Source organism: Cryptomeria japonica, chromosome 3 (assembly GCF_030272615.1).
Source record: "Cryptomeria japonica chromosome 3, Sugi_1.0, whole genome shotgun sequence".
Classification (NCBI taxonomy): Eukaryota; Viridiplantae; Streptophyta; class Pinopsida; order Cupressales; family Cupressaceae; genus Cryptomeria; species Cryptomeria japonica.
Window position 1 is genome coordinate 758,705,857 of NC_081407.1, and position 21,930 is coordinate 758,727,786.

At 34.8% G+C, this 21,930-nt stretch overlaps 1 protein-coding gene across 1 annotated transcript; it reads left to right on the forward strand.

The window, feature by feature from the left end:
• Positions 1-21,016: 21,016 nt before the first annotated feature.
• Positions 21,017-21,643, forward strand: LOC131874344 (uncharacterized). The gene has a single exon (XM_059217676.1). It carries the CDS (start codon positions 21,017-21,019, stop codon positions 21,641-21,643), a length of 627 nt encoding a protein of 208 aa, XP_059073659.1.
• Positions 21,644-21,930: the final 287 nt, after the last annotated feature.

Below are 21,930 nucleotides of genomic sequence, written 5' to 3' on the forward strand. Positions count from 1 at the left end.
GACAGCCATATGACCGTCACAAAAACTTCGCCTCCCTGCTAACTGGGCATCCGTACTGTACGGACGGGCTGATGTGGCAGATGACTGTGCAGGTCTACTAATAGGGCGTACGAATCTGACGTGGCTGTGCAGGGTGTACGGTTTAACCCATGGGCCAGTGGTCGCCTGCCATGTGGCAGACACGATTTCCACCTAGTTTTGTGTCTACCGACAGAAGGAGGCACTGCCGGAGAGGAAGATCCCGACGGGCCGAGAGCTGAGGGAAGCCGGCGGCAAAGACCAACGGGTACATCCTGCAACCTGCGTACTGCAGGTACAGGGGGGTCTGGGGACCCCCAAGCACAAAAAAACTTTTTTTTTTTTATTTTTCGAAATTTTTCAAAAAATAATTTTTTTTTCTTCGAAAAATAAATTAAAAAATTTCGAAATCCGTACGATAATAGCCAAAATGGAGAAAAAAAATTTCTCACCAAAATAGGTCGACTTTATAGTTGAAATTTATGGAAACGGCCTCTCGGATTCAACAGTGATGTCCAAATCGCTGTATGACGCCCCCCAAAAATGGACATCCCCAAATCCGAAAATAGAAGCCTTCCACGATGTCTCCAAAAACCGATCAATGAAGCCCCAATAGCTCTGATACCATGTAGGATTTTGCCAAGATCAAGGGCACAATGAAAAGCATAAAAGAGACAATAGAATGACAAGAACAAACTATATTCTCATCAATATGCAAATGATTAACCAATACAATGAATATAGGCCTGCATATATAGGAAAGGCCATATGGATGTATGAGCACACAAATATGACATGTGGCTCAATGAGAAACAAGGGTAGGTAAGAAATACTATGGGTAGGTAGGAGAAAAAATATAATATTCCACAAGAGGTGGATGACCCACCGAATGTGGAGTGTAACAGCAAAATAAGACCACAAAAGGTGGAATTTCTCCTACAAGCTCTATTCCTATGTGCACACTTCCCTAAGTGTCTCAAATCCAAACTACGAAGAGATGCATTATCCTAAGTTAACTTAATTAAGTGTAATAATATCCAAAATGAATATTTATTTACACCAACACTCACGGTGAAACATGGCGGAGACTTGGCAGGTTGATGGTCGATGGACAGGGAGACTTGGCAGTGATACCGACAAACTTGCACTTGACAAACACTAAAGTGTTTGAAAGCAAACCAAACTCTGCGTGGCAATGATGGTAATGTAACTTCTCCATCCAAATAGATTGCGAGGTATGTGGATCTGCGTTCGATATCCAACACTTATTGTTAAGCCAACCATAATTGAGTCATAGAAGATAGGTAAACATGGAGTAGAGGTGAGCAGTTCTGTTAATTGTTTAAAATAATCGATGCATAGCTTAGTCGACATGTATGCAATCCCTTAGAGTTGTAAATCAATTAGAACTAAAAGAGAGATTTATAATTATTAGTGATGTCGTTGTTATGGCCAAGATTATAGCAACCAATTTAGAATGAGAACGGTATAAATAATAGTGAAAGCTCGAGGAAAAAGGGAGAAAATATCCGAGGAGCATTTTAGAGCAGAGATAGAAGGAGAATAGAAGATTTGTGAGAGAACTCTTGAGCCATCAGGGAAGAAGAAGGTCAAATTAGAGGAGGCATGAAGGAGTTCATTCCAAGCCAATTTCAAGCGTAAAGAGGTAGGTTCTTTATTTAATTTTGGTTATTATTTAAGGAAGTGTGAAATTGGGAGTTTTAAATATAGGTTATGATTATTTATGTGATTTTTCTTATATCGTTGTTTATTGAAAATGTATTATTAATCGTTTGAAATAGATGAATGGATAATCTATAATTATGGACTTAACAACTATGGTGGTTGGTGTCACGAAGTAGGTAATGTATAACTTTGTATGGTGAACACATAAGAATTCAAAATCATTTAGGACTATTATGTTGCAATAAAATCATGAGTGGTGTCATTTAGAATCAATCCACCACTAGGAGAGATAGCTTGAAAATAGGAAACAAGGTAGATGACAACCCTATATATATAGACCATTGAGTTGGAAGAGAAGAGGGGGTGAGATGCAATGAAGGATTAGAGAATGGAATGAAGAAGAGAAGGTAGGAAAAGATATAGAGGAAGATAGAAAATAGCAAGTTGGAGCAAAGAGAAATAAAGAAAAAGATAGGAAGTTAGAGGGGAGCAAGATAGAGGATAATGGAGATTTTGATGTGTTTATGACCGAGTCGTAAAAGATTGATGATGGTCATTTCTTATTTAGTGTCGAACTTAGAGGTTAGGCTCTTGGATGAGTGTCAGTTGCTTTATTATTATTAGAGAAATTCTTAGAATATAGAAAGGATAAGGACTAGGAATAGAGAGCTCATGAGATAGAAGAGTGCCAAGAAGGAAAGCATCAGAATCCAGACATATTGTAGACAATTTGAAGTTATCAAGGATCGTAATAACCATGGATCGCATTTCTTGAGGTAGGCTCAAATCTAGTATGTTTTGTTGGAAGGATTTAAGAGATTAAGAATGATCTAGATTTATATTTATGAAATAGTTAGAGTCACAATATCAATCAATAAATTACGATCATGCAAGTTTAGATGCATTAATGATATATTTCATGAAAGTTGGTTGATTAAACTTAGCAAAACTCTTAGAAAATTAGATCACCCAATCCTCTAGAAACAAAGTCAGAGGATAAAGAGAGAAACTTTGAAGTTGAACTACGAAAAAGATGAAACATTAGGTTTATGACTTATTAAATAGTGTATTAATATAGGTGTAATTCTTATTTTCTGGAAGTCTTAAGTTGAAATCTATTTATGCATTTTTCTATTTTAAGAAAAGATTGCCTGTATTAGGATCTTGTGTAAATGGTGTTTCCAGTCAAGTTTATAATTTGTCACAATTCTGGCTGAGTTGTCATTGTGTCCTATGTTATTATATTTCCTTGGTCGAGTGTTGATGTATAACCTTATTGATGTGAGCCATTGTGTGTTTTGTCCAAATGGTCAATCTTTGGTTAGTGATTGTGTATCCTTCACCTGTGCTTTGTCAGGATTAGGTATGGCTGTCTATTTCGCCACAGAGTTCTCATAGAGAGAACTTTCCTATAGTGTCCTATGAGAGAGAGTGGGTTTCGAGTGGGGGCCATGCCTGAAGTGGATGACAGGATAACCCGTCAGAAGTCACTTAATAAGTGATAACCTAATAATTGATTAGGGGGTGGGTAGAATAAATATTAATTAAGATAATGTACCTCATGCATAGGTGTAGTGCTTGTACAGGGCTCATAATGTTGTGAGAAGGCTTGGAATGATAAACTTACCACCTTGTCTTCATGAAAGGATTGGTAGGGTCCGCATGAGACTTAGTTGGAGCCAGAAGCCAGGAAAGGTTACCAGGACAGAGAATCGGGACCTCGGAGGTTGTACCATGGTATCCATCTTAAGCTATGCAGTGACACTCTCTCCTTAGAGTCACTAGTGTTGTGAGTTGAGTCACATGGATGTTTGCAGAGTCTCGTAGTTCTTTCGTACTTGTCTTACTTTGCTTGCTTGAGGGTTTTCTACTATCTCCTAGCACGATGGGGTGGTTCCATTTTGGGATCACATGGTCAGCTGGTAGTGCCACTCCCCATCGGATGTTCTGGAATGTATCTTCAAGAGAGGAAGGGCTTCGCTGGTGTTTCTTTGTTTGTGGTTGATGTACCAGCTCATGTTTGTGATTATTGTTCAGTTGAGACCTTGTGGTCATTGTATCAAACTTTTATGGAACCCTGATATTGTAACTTTGTAATTCATGGTATTTTTGGTAACCATCTATTTATGGATATTGTAAAAGGGAGTAATTGGAATGTATGTTAATTCAGTTGCTTTAATCTTTTGTATATATGAACTATGAGAAATGAATGCATTGGAGTACTTTGAATTCTTTCATTATGGAATTTAGATGTATGTGTAGATTTTATCTTAAGCATTTAATTTTCCTAATTAGTTGAACAATAGGATTTACCATGGTGTTAATATAATCTACGGAGTAATCTTTGTTGGTAACCCTTAGGGAATCATGTGTTAGTCTTCCGATGTGTTATTAGATGTGCAATGGTTATAATTAGTGCACTTGTTCTTTTAAAAAAAAATATATATTTCACACTTTAGTTGCCTAGTTGTGTTGTTTTTCTTTAGGGTTTCTAGCGGGGCATTACATCTCTCATTACTATCCTTATTACCCTATTTTATATATTAGTCTTGTGATTTTAAAAATTCTTTCTATTTTTTAATCTAAACAAAGTATTGTAGAGGCATTCAAATAATAACTTATTCATCTTAAAATACACAGAAAGAATATATTCAAGTTTAATATTGTTGACTAATGAATTTATTTCTATACATTTAATGTTATAAATTAATAAAGTTTAAGCTTTAATAACATCTCTACACCTCTTCCTTAAATTCGCTTAATAACTACTTGCATTCTTATATTGACATATGCTACTCTATGCATTTATTAATATATAAATAAATATCTATTTTATTGATCTACTACTAATCTAATTATAAATAAATGGTAATACTCAATGGATGGATTTAGTCAAGCTAAGGATTATTGGCTATATTCTTGGGTTGACCTAAGCAAATCCATGAGTAATAATATGCTAATGATTATAATTAAAGTGTGAGTTAATGTATTCAATTACAATTCATTAATAGCTAAATTTTAGTACAAAAATATCATTCTAAATTACTTACAAAGAATTATTACAAAGGAAAAGTATTTATGAAATTCAAACCTTATAAATTCAAATTTTTAAACTACCCAAAATAACCAATAAACTTTTACATTGTTAGACAATATAGGATAACTTGTTACTACTACAAGGACTTGATTTTTGTCTTGAACGAAGATACATTATGAATAAAGGAATATTGCATAAAGTGACATAAATAGAAGGTCGTATCCAAGGAAATCTAGATAGTTTGTTTGAACGAAAATAAAAGAAATAGTGGTTATTGTTCTTAATAGAATGCATATATTATGTGTGTTAATCACACACAGACACTAAGAGAATGGTAATCAGTAGACACCAAATCCAAATTAATTACCCTTGATAACTTCTCCAAACATCATAGAAACTGATACAATAAGACAAGATAAGAGGACATCAACACAAAATAATACTAGATTTATGTAGAAACTTAAGGCAAAAACCATGGCGAGAAAAGTTGCTTGGATCTGATATCTAAATCTAGCCTCATAAACTAAATAATAAACTTACAATATTTTGTATGCATCAACCCATAGGAGACACCAATCCCCGAGTCTAAGAAGAGAACACCAACTATGATGATGAGGTGCCAACCTTAAATACAATAATAGTACATGAAATATATGCTATGCAGACCTTCAAGGATGAACCTTTAGTGTCACCTTGATCTAATCAACTTTTGACAACCCTCTCAAAGTGCATGAGACCTTCAATTTATTTTGCCCACTTAACCTAAAATTTAGTAGAAACTTACATAGCTTCTGCCATGGTTATTAGTACTACTAGCAAGAATTACTCTTGAAATGAATCCAATTACACTTATGCATCCCTACATTATATATAATCACAACTCATCTTATAACTTATTTACAACATTCACACATTTTCCACATGCATACTTTAGACCAAATATTTAATAGGCTTAAACCAAGATCCAACATGCTATTCCAAGAGTTGGATGATGCTATGCTTTACTTTGCAAAACAAAAGGCAATAGAAATCTTAAACAAGTAGGAGTGATGGAATCTATGTAGCATGATACTCTCTCTCTCTCTCTCTCTCTCTCTCTCTCTCTCTCTCTCTCTCTCTCTCTCTCTCTCTATATATATATATATATATATATATATATATATATATATATATATATGTTTATGTGTGTGCACGTGCACGCACGCACGCTAATATAACAATATTATGACATGGCCAAGAGTATGAGTTCTGAATGATCGAAAGTAGTAGCATGGTCTAATATTAAAATTTGATAAAACATGTTTTTCCCAATGCATCTTTTTAATTCATTTGTTGATAGATATATAGAGGGTGATACTCAATCCTTCTATGGTTCTCCATGTTTAGCACCATCCATTTACACAAACAAGAATTGAATGCATAAGTATACAAAGTAGTCATAGGAAAATAGAAGCATCTAACAAGTATTATCTTCTTGATAATAAAATTCAGCATAAAAACTAATTTCAAACACATTAGTATATAAGAATACCAATAACAAGATTTCTCTAAACATGATCTTGAGAGTATAAAACTCATACAGACAGATGTATAAGAGTACAAAAGAAAAGGTAGCTATCAATCTAGTTAACCTGATATCATGCAAGACATATTAAATGCTAATTCATTCTTAAACCTTCTAAATGATATACTTAACAACTAATTCATGAGTTATTATATGATGCATAAATTCGCTAACATTTTATCAATAACATGTTATAAATTGATAGGAAATGATTATCATAAATAACTTAGTTCCATTCATTAAATCTAATTGGTTCAAATATTTTGATAATAGAAGATATTTTCTATCTTAGAATAAACTTTCTACCTTAGATTTGATTGTAATATTCAATATCATATTCATCTAATCACTCCTTTGATTAAAAGGTGTTATCATGATCAAACAATCACAATATAAGATCAAATCCATTTAATATTTATATATATAGTCATAAACTTTAGAGATGGTTAACCATTTAATGGTAAGGAACTATCATCTAGTCAAGAAACTATATGAACATGTCAACATGAGATTAATATGAAATTCCACCCTTATCCTTTACATTGAAAAAAAAAACTATGATATTATCATTAGAGTTTTCACTAAGTCAGAGTTCAATATTCAACAATCACAAAATAAAAACAAAATTTATTATTTCTATATGGTAAGGGATAAGGGCTTACATCTTACCCTTGATACAAGAGTCCATTTCTCTCATTACTATCTGTATTATCCTATTTTATATATTAGTCTTGTGATTTTTAAAAATCTTTCTATTTTTTTAATTTAAACAAAGTATTGTAGAGGCATTCAAATAATAACTTATTCATCTTAACATATACAGAAATAATATATTTAAGTTTAATAGTGTTGACTAATGAGTTTATTTTTTACGTTTAATGTTATAACTTAATAAAGTTTAAGCTTTAATAACATCTCTACACCTCTTACTTAAATTCTCTTAATAACTACTTGCATTCTTATATTGATATATGCTACTCCATGTATTTATTAATATATAAATAAATATCTATTTTATTGATCTACTACTAATCTAATTATAAATAAATGGTAATAATCAATGGATGGATTTAGTCAAGCTAATGATTATTGGGTATACTCTTGGGTTGACCTAAGCAAATCCATGAGTAATAATATGCTAATGATTATAATTAAAGTGTGAGTTAATATATTCAATTACAATTCATTAATAGTTGAATTTTAATACAAAATATCATTATAAATTACTGACAAAGAATTATTACAAAGGAAAAGTATTTATGAAATTCAAACCTTATAAATCCAAATTTTTAATCTATCCAAAATAACCAATAAACTTTTACATTGTTAGACAATATAGGATAACTTGTTACTGCTATAAGGACTTGACTTTTGTCTTGAACAAAGATACATTATGAATAAAGGAATATTGCACAAAGTGACATAAATAGAAGGTCGTATCCAAGGAAATCTAGATAGTTCTTTTGAATGAAAATAAAAGAAATAGTGGTTATTGTTCTGAATAGAATGCATATATTATGTGCGTTAATCACACATAGATACTAAGAGAATCGTAATTAGTAGACACCAATTCCAAATTAATTACCCTTGATAACTTCTCCAAACATCATAGAAACTAATAAGATAAGATAAGAGGACATCAACACAAAATAATACTAGATTTATGTAGAAACTTAAGGGGAAAACCATGGTGAGAAAAGATGCTTGGATCTAATATCCAAATCTAGCCTCATAAACTAAATAATAAACTTACAATATTTTGTATGCATCAACCCATAGGAGACACCATTCCCCGAGTCTAAGAAGTGAACACCAACTATGATGATGAGGAGCCAACCTTAAATACAATAATAGTACATGAAAGATATGCTATGCAGACCTTCAAGGATGAACCTTTAGCATCACCTTGATCTAGTCAATTTTTGACAACCCTCTCAAAGTGCATGAGACCTTCAAGTTATTTTGCCCACTTAACCTAGACTTTAGTAGACAACTTACATAAATTTTCCATGGTTATTACTTCTACTAACAATAATTACTCTTGAAATGAATCCAATCACACTTATGCATCCCTACATTATATATGACCACAACTCATCTTATAACTTATTTACAACATCCACATGTTTTCCACATGCATACTTTAGACCAAACAATGTAATATGCTTAAACCAAGATCCAGAATGCTACTCCAAGAGTTGGATGATGCTATGCTTTACTAAAAAATATTAGTTGGTCCTAGTTCACTTTCACATGCTTCCTATAGTTCGTTCATAGTGCAATAATTTGATCCATTCATAAAAAAAGTAATAATATATTGTGAAGTGATTTCTATGAGCATAATGTTGACCCTAACTTTTCATGTTATTGAAGTACACCTTTGAAACTTGAATAGATTTGTCTTTGTGTGTAGCCTTATTTACCTTGCAAACTACAAGCCTCAAAATAACTATCGTAGAATGTGGTATAAAATATTGTGCTAGTGGATATAGTTTTTGAGGAATGGACTTCATATACACATCACAAATACTTCCAAATCCTTCAATAATAAAAAAATGATTAAGATGATACTAGTGACATACTATATTGAATGATGTATTTAGCATAACTTGACTCTATTTATCTAGATCAATAATTATTTGATATGACATAATATTAATTCAAATTATTGTAATTTTTGGAAACTAGATATTGAGGGTAACATAATGATAATTTATATACATCCTTAACTACCTCCTTTGACATTAATGACAATATAAATTTCAACAATCTCCCCCTTTGTCATTGGTGCCAAACACAAAAAATGCTACAAATAAAATGCTCCTCGTAATGGAAATCAGGGGCTCCCCTTGTGTAGAAAATTTTCTTCCATTGTAATTGGACTTTCATTCTGCTCAAGTTTGGCTTTGTGCTCTTGATAATTTTGACTTCCTCTCTCTCTCTCTCTCTCTCTCTCTCTCAAGGCTCCTACTGTGATGCTCCCTCCTCTAATCTTTGACTACTTAGGGACTTTGTTTCTAGTCTGGTTGTGGCTAATGTCACTATGCGTGTGAGTGTCTTTGATGTCCTTCCTTCCAAATCTCCTCTGGATATTCTGCGTGTCTTTAATGTCCCTCCAACCACCTCTCCTCTAGATGGTGTTATTCACCCTACTTCCTCTCTCTCTCTCTATTTTGGTGGAGGACTTTAGGTGCCCTTCAACTATCCCCTTACTAATGCAATCATTCCTAATGATTAAGTTTTTATGCAAACTTTTGTCAGGTAGATCTTTAGAGGATGGCTCTCTCCAGTAACTATACTCAATGTTTGAAGCCTCTTCCTCTGGTCCCGCAATACCTTGTTCCTTCTATCCCTAGTCAATGGGTGGATAAGGATTCTTATAGGTTGCAAGTTACTATCATTAGTAAGTTCTTGAGGCCAAGACCTAACATAGAGACTATACGTGAATGGGTTTCTATTCATTGGTCTATTATTGCTCATGTGGTAATGGGTATTTCACATGGTTGTCTATTATTTCTATAAATTATTTGGAGTATAGTAAGAAGGTTCTTCTAGGAGGTCCTTGGTTCTCTGACAAGGTGGTCCTAAATTTTTAAAGATGGGTTGTTGGGTTTGATCCTTCTATGTTCAATTCACTTCATATTTGGATCAACTTCCCAGAATTCCCTTTGGAGTACTAGGATGACTATAATTTTTGTGGATGAGATCACCTAATCTATATCAAGATATTGCTCTTCTAGATTTTGTGTTTGTGTGGAGGAGGGTTTTAGGTAGCCTAACTCCATAAAGCTATCTTCTAGATTGATAGTTTGAGATTAATATTTTCTTTTTGATCACTCTCATTTGTGTCATTTCCACTATACGGGAATTTTCTCTATGAATTTCATAAATTCTCATAAGATCAATCCCTATAATGCAGTTTAGAAGTTAGTGAATGTTCTTCCTCAACTAGCTAGTTTGGTGTAGGTTTCTTCTTCTTCCTCCAAGGATCTTAAATATTTTTATTGCCCCTCTATAGTGCAAGGCCCTTTGTTTTCTCCTACTATTGGGTTCTCTTTGATAGGCATTATTCGGAAAAAGATTGACATTTTTCCCTTTGGCTTGGGTTAATCTTGTAAGGGCAAGAGAAATCTTATTGTAGATCATGGGAGACATTCTTTGCAAAATTATATTCCTTCTTCTCAACCTACTCCTCTCATGAGGTCATGAATTGAGTTTGGATTCAAACATCTGGGACTTTCCCATCTCCTTAAGGCTGCTTGTAGCCTTGTTCCCCTTATGTCCCTTCTTTGCCTTGCTAGTTTGCCATTTTATAGTTTTTAGCTTTTCTTTTTTGGGTAGCATGTGTTGGATTTAGACCTTCTCAATTTTGTTGGTTTTCTTAGTCCTTACGAGATCCCTCTGTGTTGCTTGGTAGGTTGATATGTAAAGGTTTGGGCCCTCTCCTACTTTATCTAATCAAAACAATCAATGAGTAGAGAATATAGTAAAATCAAAGAGAAAAAGTCTAGATAATAGTAGAAAAGGTGCAAGATTACAAATTAGATATGTTTAGTCTAAAATCAATCTGTAGACACCTAAAAATGTCACATTGATAATGTACTAATTATTCTTCTAATTGATTAAATAATTCTTTAATTATTTAATTAAGTTAATTAATCTTATTCTACTAATTTCATATTTCCTTGTCCTCTTACTAATTATTATATTTTCCTATTCTTTCATCATTTAATCATTTTAATCATTTCCTAAATATTAATTAAATTTTTATTATTTAATTAATTCTGATTAATTTTCCAATTTAAATAATCTTTATTATTTAAATAAATTACTAATTATTCAATTTCTATCTCTAGTCATCATTCAATCATTAACCCTCTTCTAAATATTAATTAAATATTTATTATTTAATTAATTATGATTTAATCCTTCAAAAAAAAATCTTTATTATTTAATTAAATTCTATTTCTAAAATAATTGAATGGTTTTTTAAATTATTTAATTAATTAACTAATTAATTCTTCCATTTCCAAATCTTCAAATTCTAATTTCATTTAATTTCATATTCTTCTAAATTCTTCCAAATTCAAATACATGTGCATGATTTCAAAAACCAAATTGGAAATCAAAGTTAAGTTCTAAATATATTCAAATGCTAAATTGAATTAATAAATTCAATTATTTGAATAAATATCATGCAAAGATTAAATTGATAATCTAAATCTAAATGCAAACACATGCTAAATTAATTAATTAAATCATTTATCTCTCCAATCTCTATTTCCATCTTTCAATTAGCTTTTACTAAATTAAGCTTTCTTTGTCATCCTCTTTATTTCCTCCAATCATTCTTTTTCTTCCCTCAGTCAGCTTTTTCTCAATCAGTTGACTCAATTAATCTATTCAATCTATTGAGTTTCACTCCTATAGTCGGTAGTTCAACTATCAATCAGCATTCGAGCTCACCTGAGTTCCACCTCTTGATCAATTTGTTCCACCTTTCAATCAATCTTCTCCAAAAATCTATAAATTGAGCATTCAATCTCCATTCTCAACAATCATGAACTTTGAATCTTTGTGTCACTTGCAAGTTACCAGCACAATATCTGAGAGCCATTATACCACAGAGAGGAGAAGAGCAATGGAAACAATATGCGATCTTAGGATAGGGAGTTTTGATTTTATTTGATTAATTTAATTCCTATTTGCTTAGTTGTGTTATTCCATTGTTTTATTTGTTAAATTCTTTGGTTAGATAGGGATTCATGATTTCCCTTTTGCTTCTAATTGATTACTTGTTTTTAAGATGAATTTTACACATACACATTTTGGTGAACCCGACGTGAAATCCCTTGGTGATAAGATCCTCGGATCTTTGGGGTAAGAGAGACTGGCATGCCTGAGAAGTGTGTGCCATGGAGTGGAGCCAATGCTGCCAGACTCTCTATTTGTCCATCTTGTTTTAGTATTTTGCTATGGGGGCCTCATTGAATGGTGTCCACTAACTAGCCTAAGATTGTATTCCGTTCTTTTTTATGTATCATTGTGCTAGACCAGTATTGAGTCAATCCCTTGGGCTATTTCAGGCCCTATCCCATGTATCTCTAAATTTTCCAAGATTGCATGAAAATTGAGTTAGTCAGCTATACATACCTACCGGCAATTGTTCTCATATTTGGAAAACTACAAAACATTGTCCTACACATGAAGTTACAGAAAACAAAGTCCATTTTGAAACCAAAACTCAAAAGTCCTTACATACTTGTGACCCTAGGTAGTCTTTTACATAGTCTTTTGCATAGTCCTAATCATATCCTCATTATCATCCTACGTCCTTTGCATAGTCCCACTTATGTCCTCATTATTGTCCTACGTCTTTTGCATAGTCACACTTACATCCTCATTATCATCCTACATCTTTTGCATAGTCCCACTTACGTCCTCATTATCATCCTACATCTTTTGCATAGTCCCAATCACGTCCTCATTATCATCCTAAGTCTTTTCCATTATCATCCATATTAGTTACATAGTCCTACATTATCATATACATCTTCATCTAGACCTCATATACATCTAACTCCATTGTTAGTTATAGGTTCATAGCATGTGCCTTCATGGGTCTCCCAGGTGATGGTTTTCTCCCCTTCGAGCAACCTAATTTAGTTCCAAATGACGGTCAACATGAAATCATTGATGGTCTAGCTAACTTAGCTTAGGATTTAAGAAGAAGCACACCTCAATATATAGGAGTCATACATGAGATAAACATTGATTCTATGATTTCCCGTATAATTGATAGAGAGATTGAGGCTGAACAACTTTGTCAACAAATGGAAAGACTTGCATTACAGAAATCTAGGAATTCTCAAAAGGTCTCACATCAAAATCCTCAATACAGAGTCTAGTATAGCCTTGCATTTATGTCTACAGTCTAGGGTTAAGTCGTCTTCTTTCATAGAACCACCCTCATATAAGCAATTTTAGATGCCTATCACAAGGTTGCAGAAAGCGAAAGGAATAATGGACCCGAATAGCACACAGTCTCTAAACCCTACTTGGAATTTAGACATGACAACAGGTCAACACTGAGGTACACAGAAAATGTCCACCCTAAATGAATTACAATAGCATTTGACAAAGGAAAAAATTGAATCCACACAATAAGACCCACATGTCCTCATGATCCTAGATGCACTTATACATAGCGATAGGGACAAGTATCTTTCGCTGTTAATACAAAATGGGGCAAAACTACCTGAGGATTTTGATGTCACAAAGATTTTACCACCAGTAAAAACTTTAGGTCAAGATAACAGTCAAACTCCACCCTTGACACAAATACAAGCTACAACCTCCAGTTTTCTTCAAAACGTACCTATCCAAATAAATGTAAAGACAAATGCAAACTTTCAAACAAGTGTGTCATCTTTGGCGATCAATGCTAGTATACCATCACAAAGCATACTGATAATATCAAGTGTCTTAGCACCTATTCAAACACAAGAAACAAGTGCAACCCAACCTCCAATTTCCTATTCCATGGGATCGACATATAGTTATCAAAATGCAAATCTAGGTCTTGCCAATACAACAAGTACAACTCAACCAAACATGGGTTCACATATCAGCTATTTCAGAGTACCTAGTGGTTAGCAGAACACACAAGGTTATAATCTTGGTACCTTCCAACAACCTCCTAGTTATGCAACCATGAATCCTTTTGTGGGACATACACAAACACAAGGTATACCTTTGACATAAACAGATATTCTGACATAACAAATACATAATTTACAACAACAAATGATGACCATGAAAATTGGTAATGACAAAAAGAGCTACACAATGCAAGACTTACATCCTTATCCATTCAATCACACATTATACATTCTGCCTTTCCCACAACATTTTGAAACACCCGAATTTGATAGATATCGAGACAAGGGTGATCCTAGAGATCATATCAGAGAATTTTTTACGGCATCTATAGAGGTTGCCTCAAAATATACTTATCTAATGAGATTTTTTCCTAAAAGTCTGGGAGGTCCGGCTTTAGAGTGGTTTTCACATTTACCACCAACCATCACATCATGGGGAGAATTAGCTGAACAATTTATTGCAAACTTCTCGCACAACATTGACACCCCGGTTACTTTGATGGACTTGTGTGCCACTAAACAATATGAGAATGAAACATTTGCATCCTTCATATAATGATGGATGGCTCTCTATAGGAGGTGCAAGATAGTTATCCCAGAAACAGAGCAAGTGGATATGTTCATAAAAAATTTGATTCCTAAGATTAAGTATCCAATACAAATGCAATGCTTAACCACATTTAAACAAATCACGGAAAAAGATCTCAAATGTGAGAAGGGACTAGTAGAACAAGGTCTTATTAAGTATGGCAATACCAACAACAATGAGAAATCTAAGTTTTGGTCAAAAAACAAAAATGTGACCAATGATGGTATTGTAGATGCCAAAACAATAAACAAAACTCACCTTGTTTTATCTTTGGGAATGAGTCATTCATCGAATCCAGATAGAGGGAATAACACAACCTCATCAAATGTGAATGCTACACAAAATATGAACACAAGATACCCTAGGGTAAATGCTCCAAGAATAAATTACACACCTCTAGGAGAACCTATTGAGTCAGTGCTCAAAAAGTTAATACAGACAAACATGATTACTTTACCTGAAGTAAGAGTGTATGAAACATGTCCTTTCAAACCCACATGGTGGAATGATAATGATTTATGTAATTATCATCAGACTAAAGGTCACAAAACAACAAGTTGCTACAAATTGAAAAACTTGGTCCAAGATATGATAGACCAAGGGGACATCACAATTGATACTGATAAAACCGCAGAAAACACAAATCACGTGATTTTTAAGGATCCTTTTTTTAAGCATGACAATGGGAAAGCAAACACATCGAGTACCCAAGACAATATAGCTAACTACACAAAGGTCTCATATGACTACACTATTCATGCCATTAGCTCAGGAGATATAGAAAACAATGATTCACAAGAAACACTTGACCAAGATGAACAATATCAAAACACTCACACAGATGATAACCAAATTTGCATGATATTGGAGGCATTGAAGTATGATGATGATAGAAATCTTTGTCTCAGAGACTGGGGGCATGATCAACCATCTCACTCAGGTTGGTTTGAAGATGAACTCATAGAACATATAATGGATGTCAAACATACCCATAAAGACTATGAAGAAGGATTTAACATAAATCTTGATTGGAATCAGGAATGTCTTGGACTCATCATCCACAGTTGCCATCTATATAACTATGATCTAAATACTTGTTTTGTTCTCTGCATATGTAATCTAGATATTGTTATTATGTTAAATAATATGGATTGGTTCTATTATTGACTTTTGATCTAAAAGTTCTAAGTATTCTTGTGATGAATACTTATATGCATTCTAAGTGAGTAGCTATGCTTGGTTGAGTTATGTTTTTTAATGATCTTCATTTATGACATTTTTTTATTGACTTGAATTCTACTTGACATGAACGACTTATGGAGATGTGTACAGTCATGAGGAGATAATGATTGTTTGCCTTGGCATCATTGATATAAGTACACCGACTGAGGTGTACAAATTTTATGTTCTATTAATTATGGAGATGAACTCTTAATGAACAGATCGAGATCACTTTGATTTAATATTTTTGGCCTATGTGTAACTTTACTAATAGGTGTTCCTGATAGAAAAGTTTAGTTGAAAGATGATCTGCAATTATGTTCGTAGTATGCAAGGGTTAATGCTAGACAGCCTTGTAGTTCGTATAATATAGATCTTCTTCATGTGCTTTTGATGTATGGGATTCTTCTACTATCATAAACTACCTTAAGATCTGTTTGGTTTTGATCAAGTATAAATTATTCTTGGTGGTTATCAAAGAGTATAACTAATATTTTATTAATATCATTTTGTAGAATGATGTTGTTATCAATGCTCACTCGTTTTGATTTACTTCTGATAACTTCCTCTAGACTGAACTGCAAATAGATGAACTAATGAATATTATGGCTGCATTTAGTCTTTGGTCTTTTCTATGATTTGAGTGAACTATTACTTTCGTTTATTGTTACACCAATGTTATAAGTTATTCTAGTATTCATGTATTTCAGAACATAGCCTTGAGATGTTCTCAAACCTTCAAATCTGACCATTGATGTGAAGAATGAGATCTACTATAAATTTTTTATGAAGAAGTTATGTGTGGCTCCTTGTTGTTTTAGAAGTGTATTAAAATATTCCTTGATGTTTTAGGGCAAATATTGCTTGCTTGGTTTTGTAAAGATAATGATCAACTATGGACCTTAATGGAATCTTGAGTTCTGATAAGTGTAGATTCATCACTTCTCCCAAAAATGCATTTATCGAACCAATCAAGCAGACTCAAACCCAAGACCTCCCATGTAGAAGGATCACAGCTAACCCCTGCGTTGTGAGGTCATCCCCTTATGATGTCGAAGCCTTGCACTCAACAAGACTTGATCCTCGGTGGGCTCATTTGGAGCCATTCAACTTCACCAGTAGACCAAGGGCCCATTGACATCCATTATATTGATGGGGCACGGTTGGATGATTTGTGAGGTTTTTCTTTATTGTGTTTACTCCGTCGTCTGTTCCAAGAGATTGAATTTATATCTTATCTTACTAAATGTTGCTATTCATTGGCTGAAACTATTTTCTACAAATCTGTGATTCTATTTGTGATTTCTCTTTGAAAGATTTCGCAATTGATCTCTTAGGATTTTCATTTTCTATTGATGACATTTGATTGGCAATCTTGTTGTGTAATCTCTTGATGGAAGTTATCCTCATCTTATCTCAACAATTATGCTATGGGTCCACCTTATTGATTGAAAGATAGATGGACATGATCCTTGAGATTAACATAAAAGATTGATTGTGTAGAAGCTAAGAGGGAGCGCCTCCTTCTGAGTTTGGTATACTCTAACTTATGTTGGTTGATTACTTTTCTTATGAGTATTAGCATGGAATTCTTTTCTTGGGTCAAGCATTTTTAATTTCATTGAACTGACTTGATGCTTAAATGTATGATTTCCTATCCTTAAGTGCAAGAAATTGATTGGATCTTTCAATGGCTTGGAGTGCCTCTGAAACAAGGCATACTAATTCTTCAAGTGCAATTATTGGGATGGGCATACACTTGAAGGAAGTTCGAGTGCCTTGGAAGCTGTGATTGAACATAGTTTCTGCTGAGAGGGAGTTCCAGCTATTTTGGTATATCTTAAGGGTTATGAGATTCAGGATAGAGTAATTCATGTGTGCAGATTGAAGAAAGCCCTTTATGGCCTCAAACAGGCCTCTCGTGCTTGGTATGAAAGAATTGATAAATACTTGTTAAGTTTAGGATTTTGTAAAAATGATGCTAACTCTAACATCTACTTTAAGTTATCCAATGATGAAATGCTAATTATAGTTCGATATATGGATGATTTATTTCTTACTGGTAAAGATGAACTTATCATTAGATGTAAGAAAGAACTAGCTTCAAAATTTGAAATGAAGGACTTAGGTTTAATGCATTATTTCCTAGGTCTAGAAGTATGGCAAAGGTCTAACAAAATTTACTATTGATATTTTGAAAAGAGTTAGAATGATGGATTGTAAACCTATGTCTACTCCTATGGAATCTAACTTTAAGAAGTTAAGTGTTTCTGCAGCTAATTCTGATTTTGCAGATCCATCAGAGTACAAGCAGTTGATTGAATCACTAATGTATCTAGTTAACACTAGACCAGACATATGCTTTGTTGTGAATGCTCTCAGCTAGTTCATGAGCTTTCCCAAACATGCTCATCTTGTTGCAGCCAAGCACATCCTAAGATACTTGCGAGGCACAGTTGGTTATGGGTTGAAGCTGCTTAGGTTCAGATTGGTCAAGAAGTGTTATGGACAAGGAAAACACTTCAAGCATTCACTTGCTGGGATCTCTTGGACCTACAGAGACAGTCCTTAGTTGCATTGAGTATTGCTGAAGCTAAATACATTGTTACAAGTGTTGCATCAAGAGAAGCAGTGTGGTTTCTCAAAATTCATGTTATGTTGTTTTGATTTATTATCAGGGGTGTATAGAGATACCTGACAATTTAGTGTTTTATGGCAGGACAATCCTGTGTTGCAGATGTTCTCACCAAGTCTCTTGAAGCTTGAGTACTTCAAAAGATAGACTTGGATTTGTGGAGAACACCGCCTTGGTTGAGAGGGAGTCTCAACCTCAGTGATACATTGTGTTGTATCAACCACCCTCTGCGGGCAATGTAATGTGGTATTGTAATCCTCTCAGGGAGAAGAATAAGTGTTAACCATCCTCTGCGAGCAATGTAAGATGGTATTGTAATCTTCTCAGGGAGAAGAGTAATTGTTAACCATCCTCTACGGGCAATGTAAGATGGTATTGTAATCTTCCTAGGGAGAAGAGTAATTGTTAACCATCCTCTGCGGGCAATGTAAGATGGTATTGTAATCTCTCAAGGAGAAGAGTAATTGTTAACCATCCTCTGTAGGCAATGTAAGATGGTAGAAAAGATCCACTCCACCCTCTGCGGGCAATGTAAGGTGGATCCAGTCTATGCTTGTGTGCGAGCTGAAAGATTATATTATGTAGTTCCATTGTATGCATGTGTGCAAGATGGAAGACTACAATATTCTGATTATGTCTATTCCATTTCTTGCTTGTGTTCAAGATGGAGGAATGTGTTTATTAGATTCCATTCGATGCTTCTGTGCACGATGGAGGACCATGTCTTCATTTTATGCTTATGGAGAGCAATGATTATGTATCTCCACTGTATGCTTGGGTGCAAGATGGAAGATTATGATGTTACATTCTTCTTTGGGAGAAGACTGAGGTTAAGGCAATGAATGATGGATATGCGTGATTGATGGCATGGAATAACTCCATGATGTGCATGAATAATTGTGTATGTATTTATGACTTGCAAGTGTGCATGTTAAAGTTTGAAGTCACCCTCCACAAGCAGTACAAGATGGATGCTATGGGATACTTGTTGTGATCCTCTCTTAGGAATATTTGAAGTTGATAGCTAAGTTCAGGTTACAAGATTAGGGGTGGGCCCTAATCTTGTAACCTGGTTGTAAGATTACCTTCTCCCTAATTAAGAGGGAGTGTTGATTATAATTAGGGAATGGCAGATTCCAATTGCCTTGGGCAACATTGGAATCTGCCCAAGGGGGCCAACCCCTTCCCAACGTGTAGGGTTGGGCCCTATACCCCATGACATCTAAAGAAGACCCCATGCTACATCTCCATGCTACATACATACAAGCTAACATGCCAACATAGGGCCAACCCTATCCTTATGCATTTCGGTTAATAAATTAAAGGACTTTAATTTATAAAGGCAAGTCGACATGATTAAGACTATTGCTCCACATATAAATAAACACAAACTTCTCATCATTAATCATTCATTCAGTTTTTTCATGCGAAATGCATGTGCCTGCCTAATGCGAACTTAAAGGAGCAACATTGTATCTGCCATTATAGTGAATTACCTCTGCCATTAAAGCGAACTTCATCTGCTAGCTAAGGTGCAAAATTCTTCAATGTGGAGAGCGAACTGAGTGCTGAAGCTGCAGTCCATAAAAGAGCAGACTTCATATGCAAATATTGCAGATCTAGGGTTTGGTCTTGATTGTTGTTAAAGGGGGTAGATGAAAAATTTGATGCTTATGAAAGTACAGTCTTGTGGAAGACATTATCAGTCCTAAGTGCAATCACCTTCAAGTACTTGAGATAAGTGTTGTAACCTTCATATGCATTCAATCCATAATCAGATCTGAGGATCTTTTCTAGCTGGGTTTTTCCTCCTAGGTGGTTTTCCCAGGGTAATTGTGTCTTGTACTTATTTTGCTCTTTTCTTGGTTATGCTTAAATCTAGAAAACTATAACCTATTCATTTAATCAATTTAGTTGGTAATTAAATTCTGATTTTCTGAGTTTACATTAATCTGAAAGTGTTAAAATCAACACCAAGTACCCCTATCTCTTGGTAACCTTGGTTTTGGCTTCCCGTGCTTGTAATTCTTTGAGAGGAACTGATGTTTTGGCTTGGGATGGTTCAGACTTGTCTGGAAAGTACTCTGTGGTTGCTGGTTATAAACAGATTGGTAGGCAGTTGTTTGGGGACATGGAGGTCCCTTGGTGGAAGCATGTTTGGCACAAGTTGTCATGGCCCAAGTGCAACTTCTTTATGTGGTTAGTGGCCCAAAATCGGTGTCTCACTTGGGATAATTTATGTAAGCGTGGTTTTCAAGGCCCTTCTATGTGTGTTTTGTGTCAAGGTTGTGAAGAGAGTGTATCCCATATCTTCTTCCAATGCTCCTATGCTAGGGAGATTTGGCACTTCTGGTGGGGAGTGTGGAATACGACCTGCTGGCATGTTTCCTCTTTGGTGGAATTTTGGGAATGATGGGGAAGGGCCCCTATTTCTACTTCCTTTCTCCAGGCTGCTTGGGCCATTGGGCCTTCCTTTATTATCTGGAATCTTTGGTTGGAGAGGAATAGGCGGATCTTTCAAGATTTGCAGCTGATGGCTCCTCACCTTTGGAGGAAAATTTTACACTCCTTAGGGGAAACTATTGTGGCTAAGTGTGATATGACTATGCGGGTGGACCCTCGGGATGTTGATTGTTGTAATCGCCTTCATCTTCCTCCTCCGCAACGACAACTCATGCGTAACAGGTGTAGGCATCCTACCCCAAAGGTGAATAGGGAGGGAAGATGGTCCCCTCCTCCCTTGGGAGTCCTAAAAATCAACTCGGATGGCTCTTCTCGTGGTAATCCTGGTCATGCTGGCATTGGAGGTGTGGGCCGTGATAGCTCAGGGGATGTTCAGTTTATTTTCTCTGAGTATAAGGGTCTTCATACGAATAATCTTATGGAGGCTCAGGCTATTTTAGTGGCTATGGAGCGGGCCAATCAGTTGGGTTGGCGAAGGATCATATGTGAGTCTGACTCCCAGGTTGTGGTGAACTTACTGAAAAGGCAGTATATGGATAATGTGAGCTGGCAGCTGGCCTTGATTGTTGAACAAATTCTCACTCTCTGTGCATCTCTGGAGCATGTTACTTTCAACCATATTCCCCGTGAATGGAATGGTGTGGCTGATTGCTTGGCTAAATGGGCTTCCGATCATATGCATGATTGGAATTTGGTGGATCGGGGCCATCTGCCCCCAGATTTGTCTCATCAATTGGATCACTTGGTTGATCTTGATAGGGCCATTTAATGGCCTTGCTTTGTAATGTCTCCTTGGTTTAATAATATTTTTACCCCTTTATGTTAAGACAAAAATGGAATTCACTTAGCAGATGAGCACAATGTATCCTTACATAAGCTGGAATTATTTGCATATCACTCTGTGTTACAGGCTTTTCATGCCCAAGGTTCATTAAGCTGGGAAAGAGAAATTTTACAGACCAATCTCCGATTTGAATTGCATATTTCTTGTCAAGAGCACACATATATGCTGGAACAACTTGCATGTGGTTTTTGATGTAAAATTGTACAGTTCTC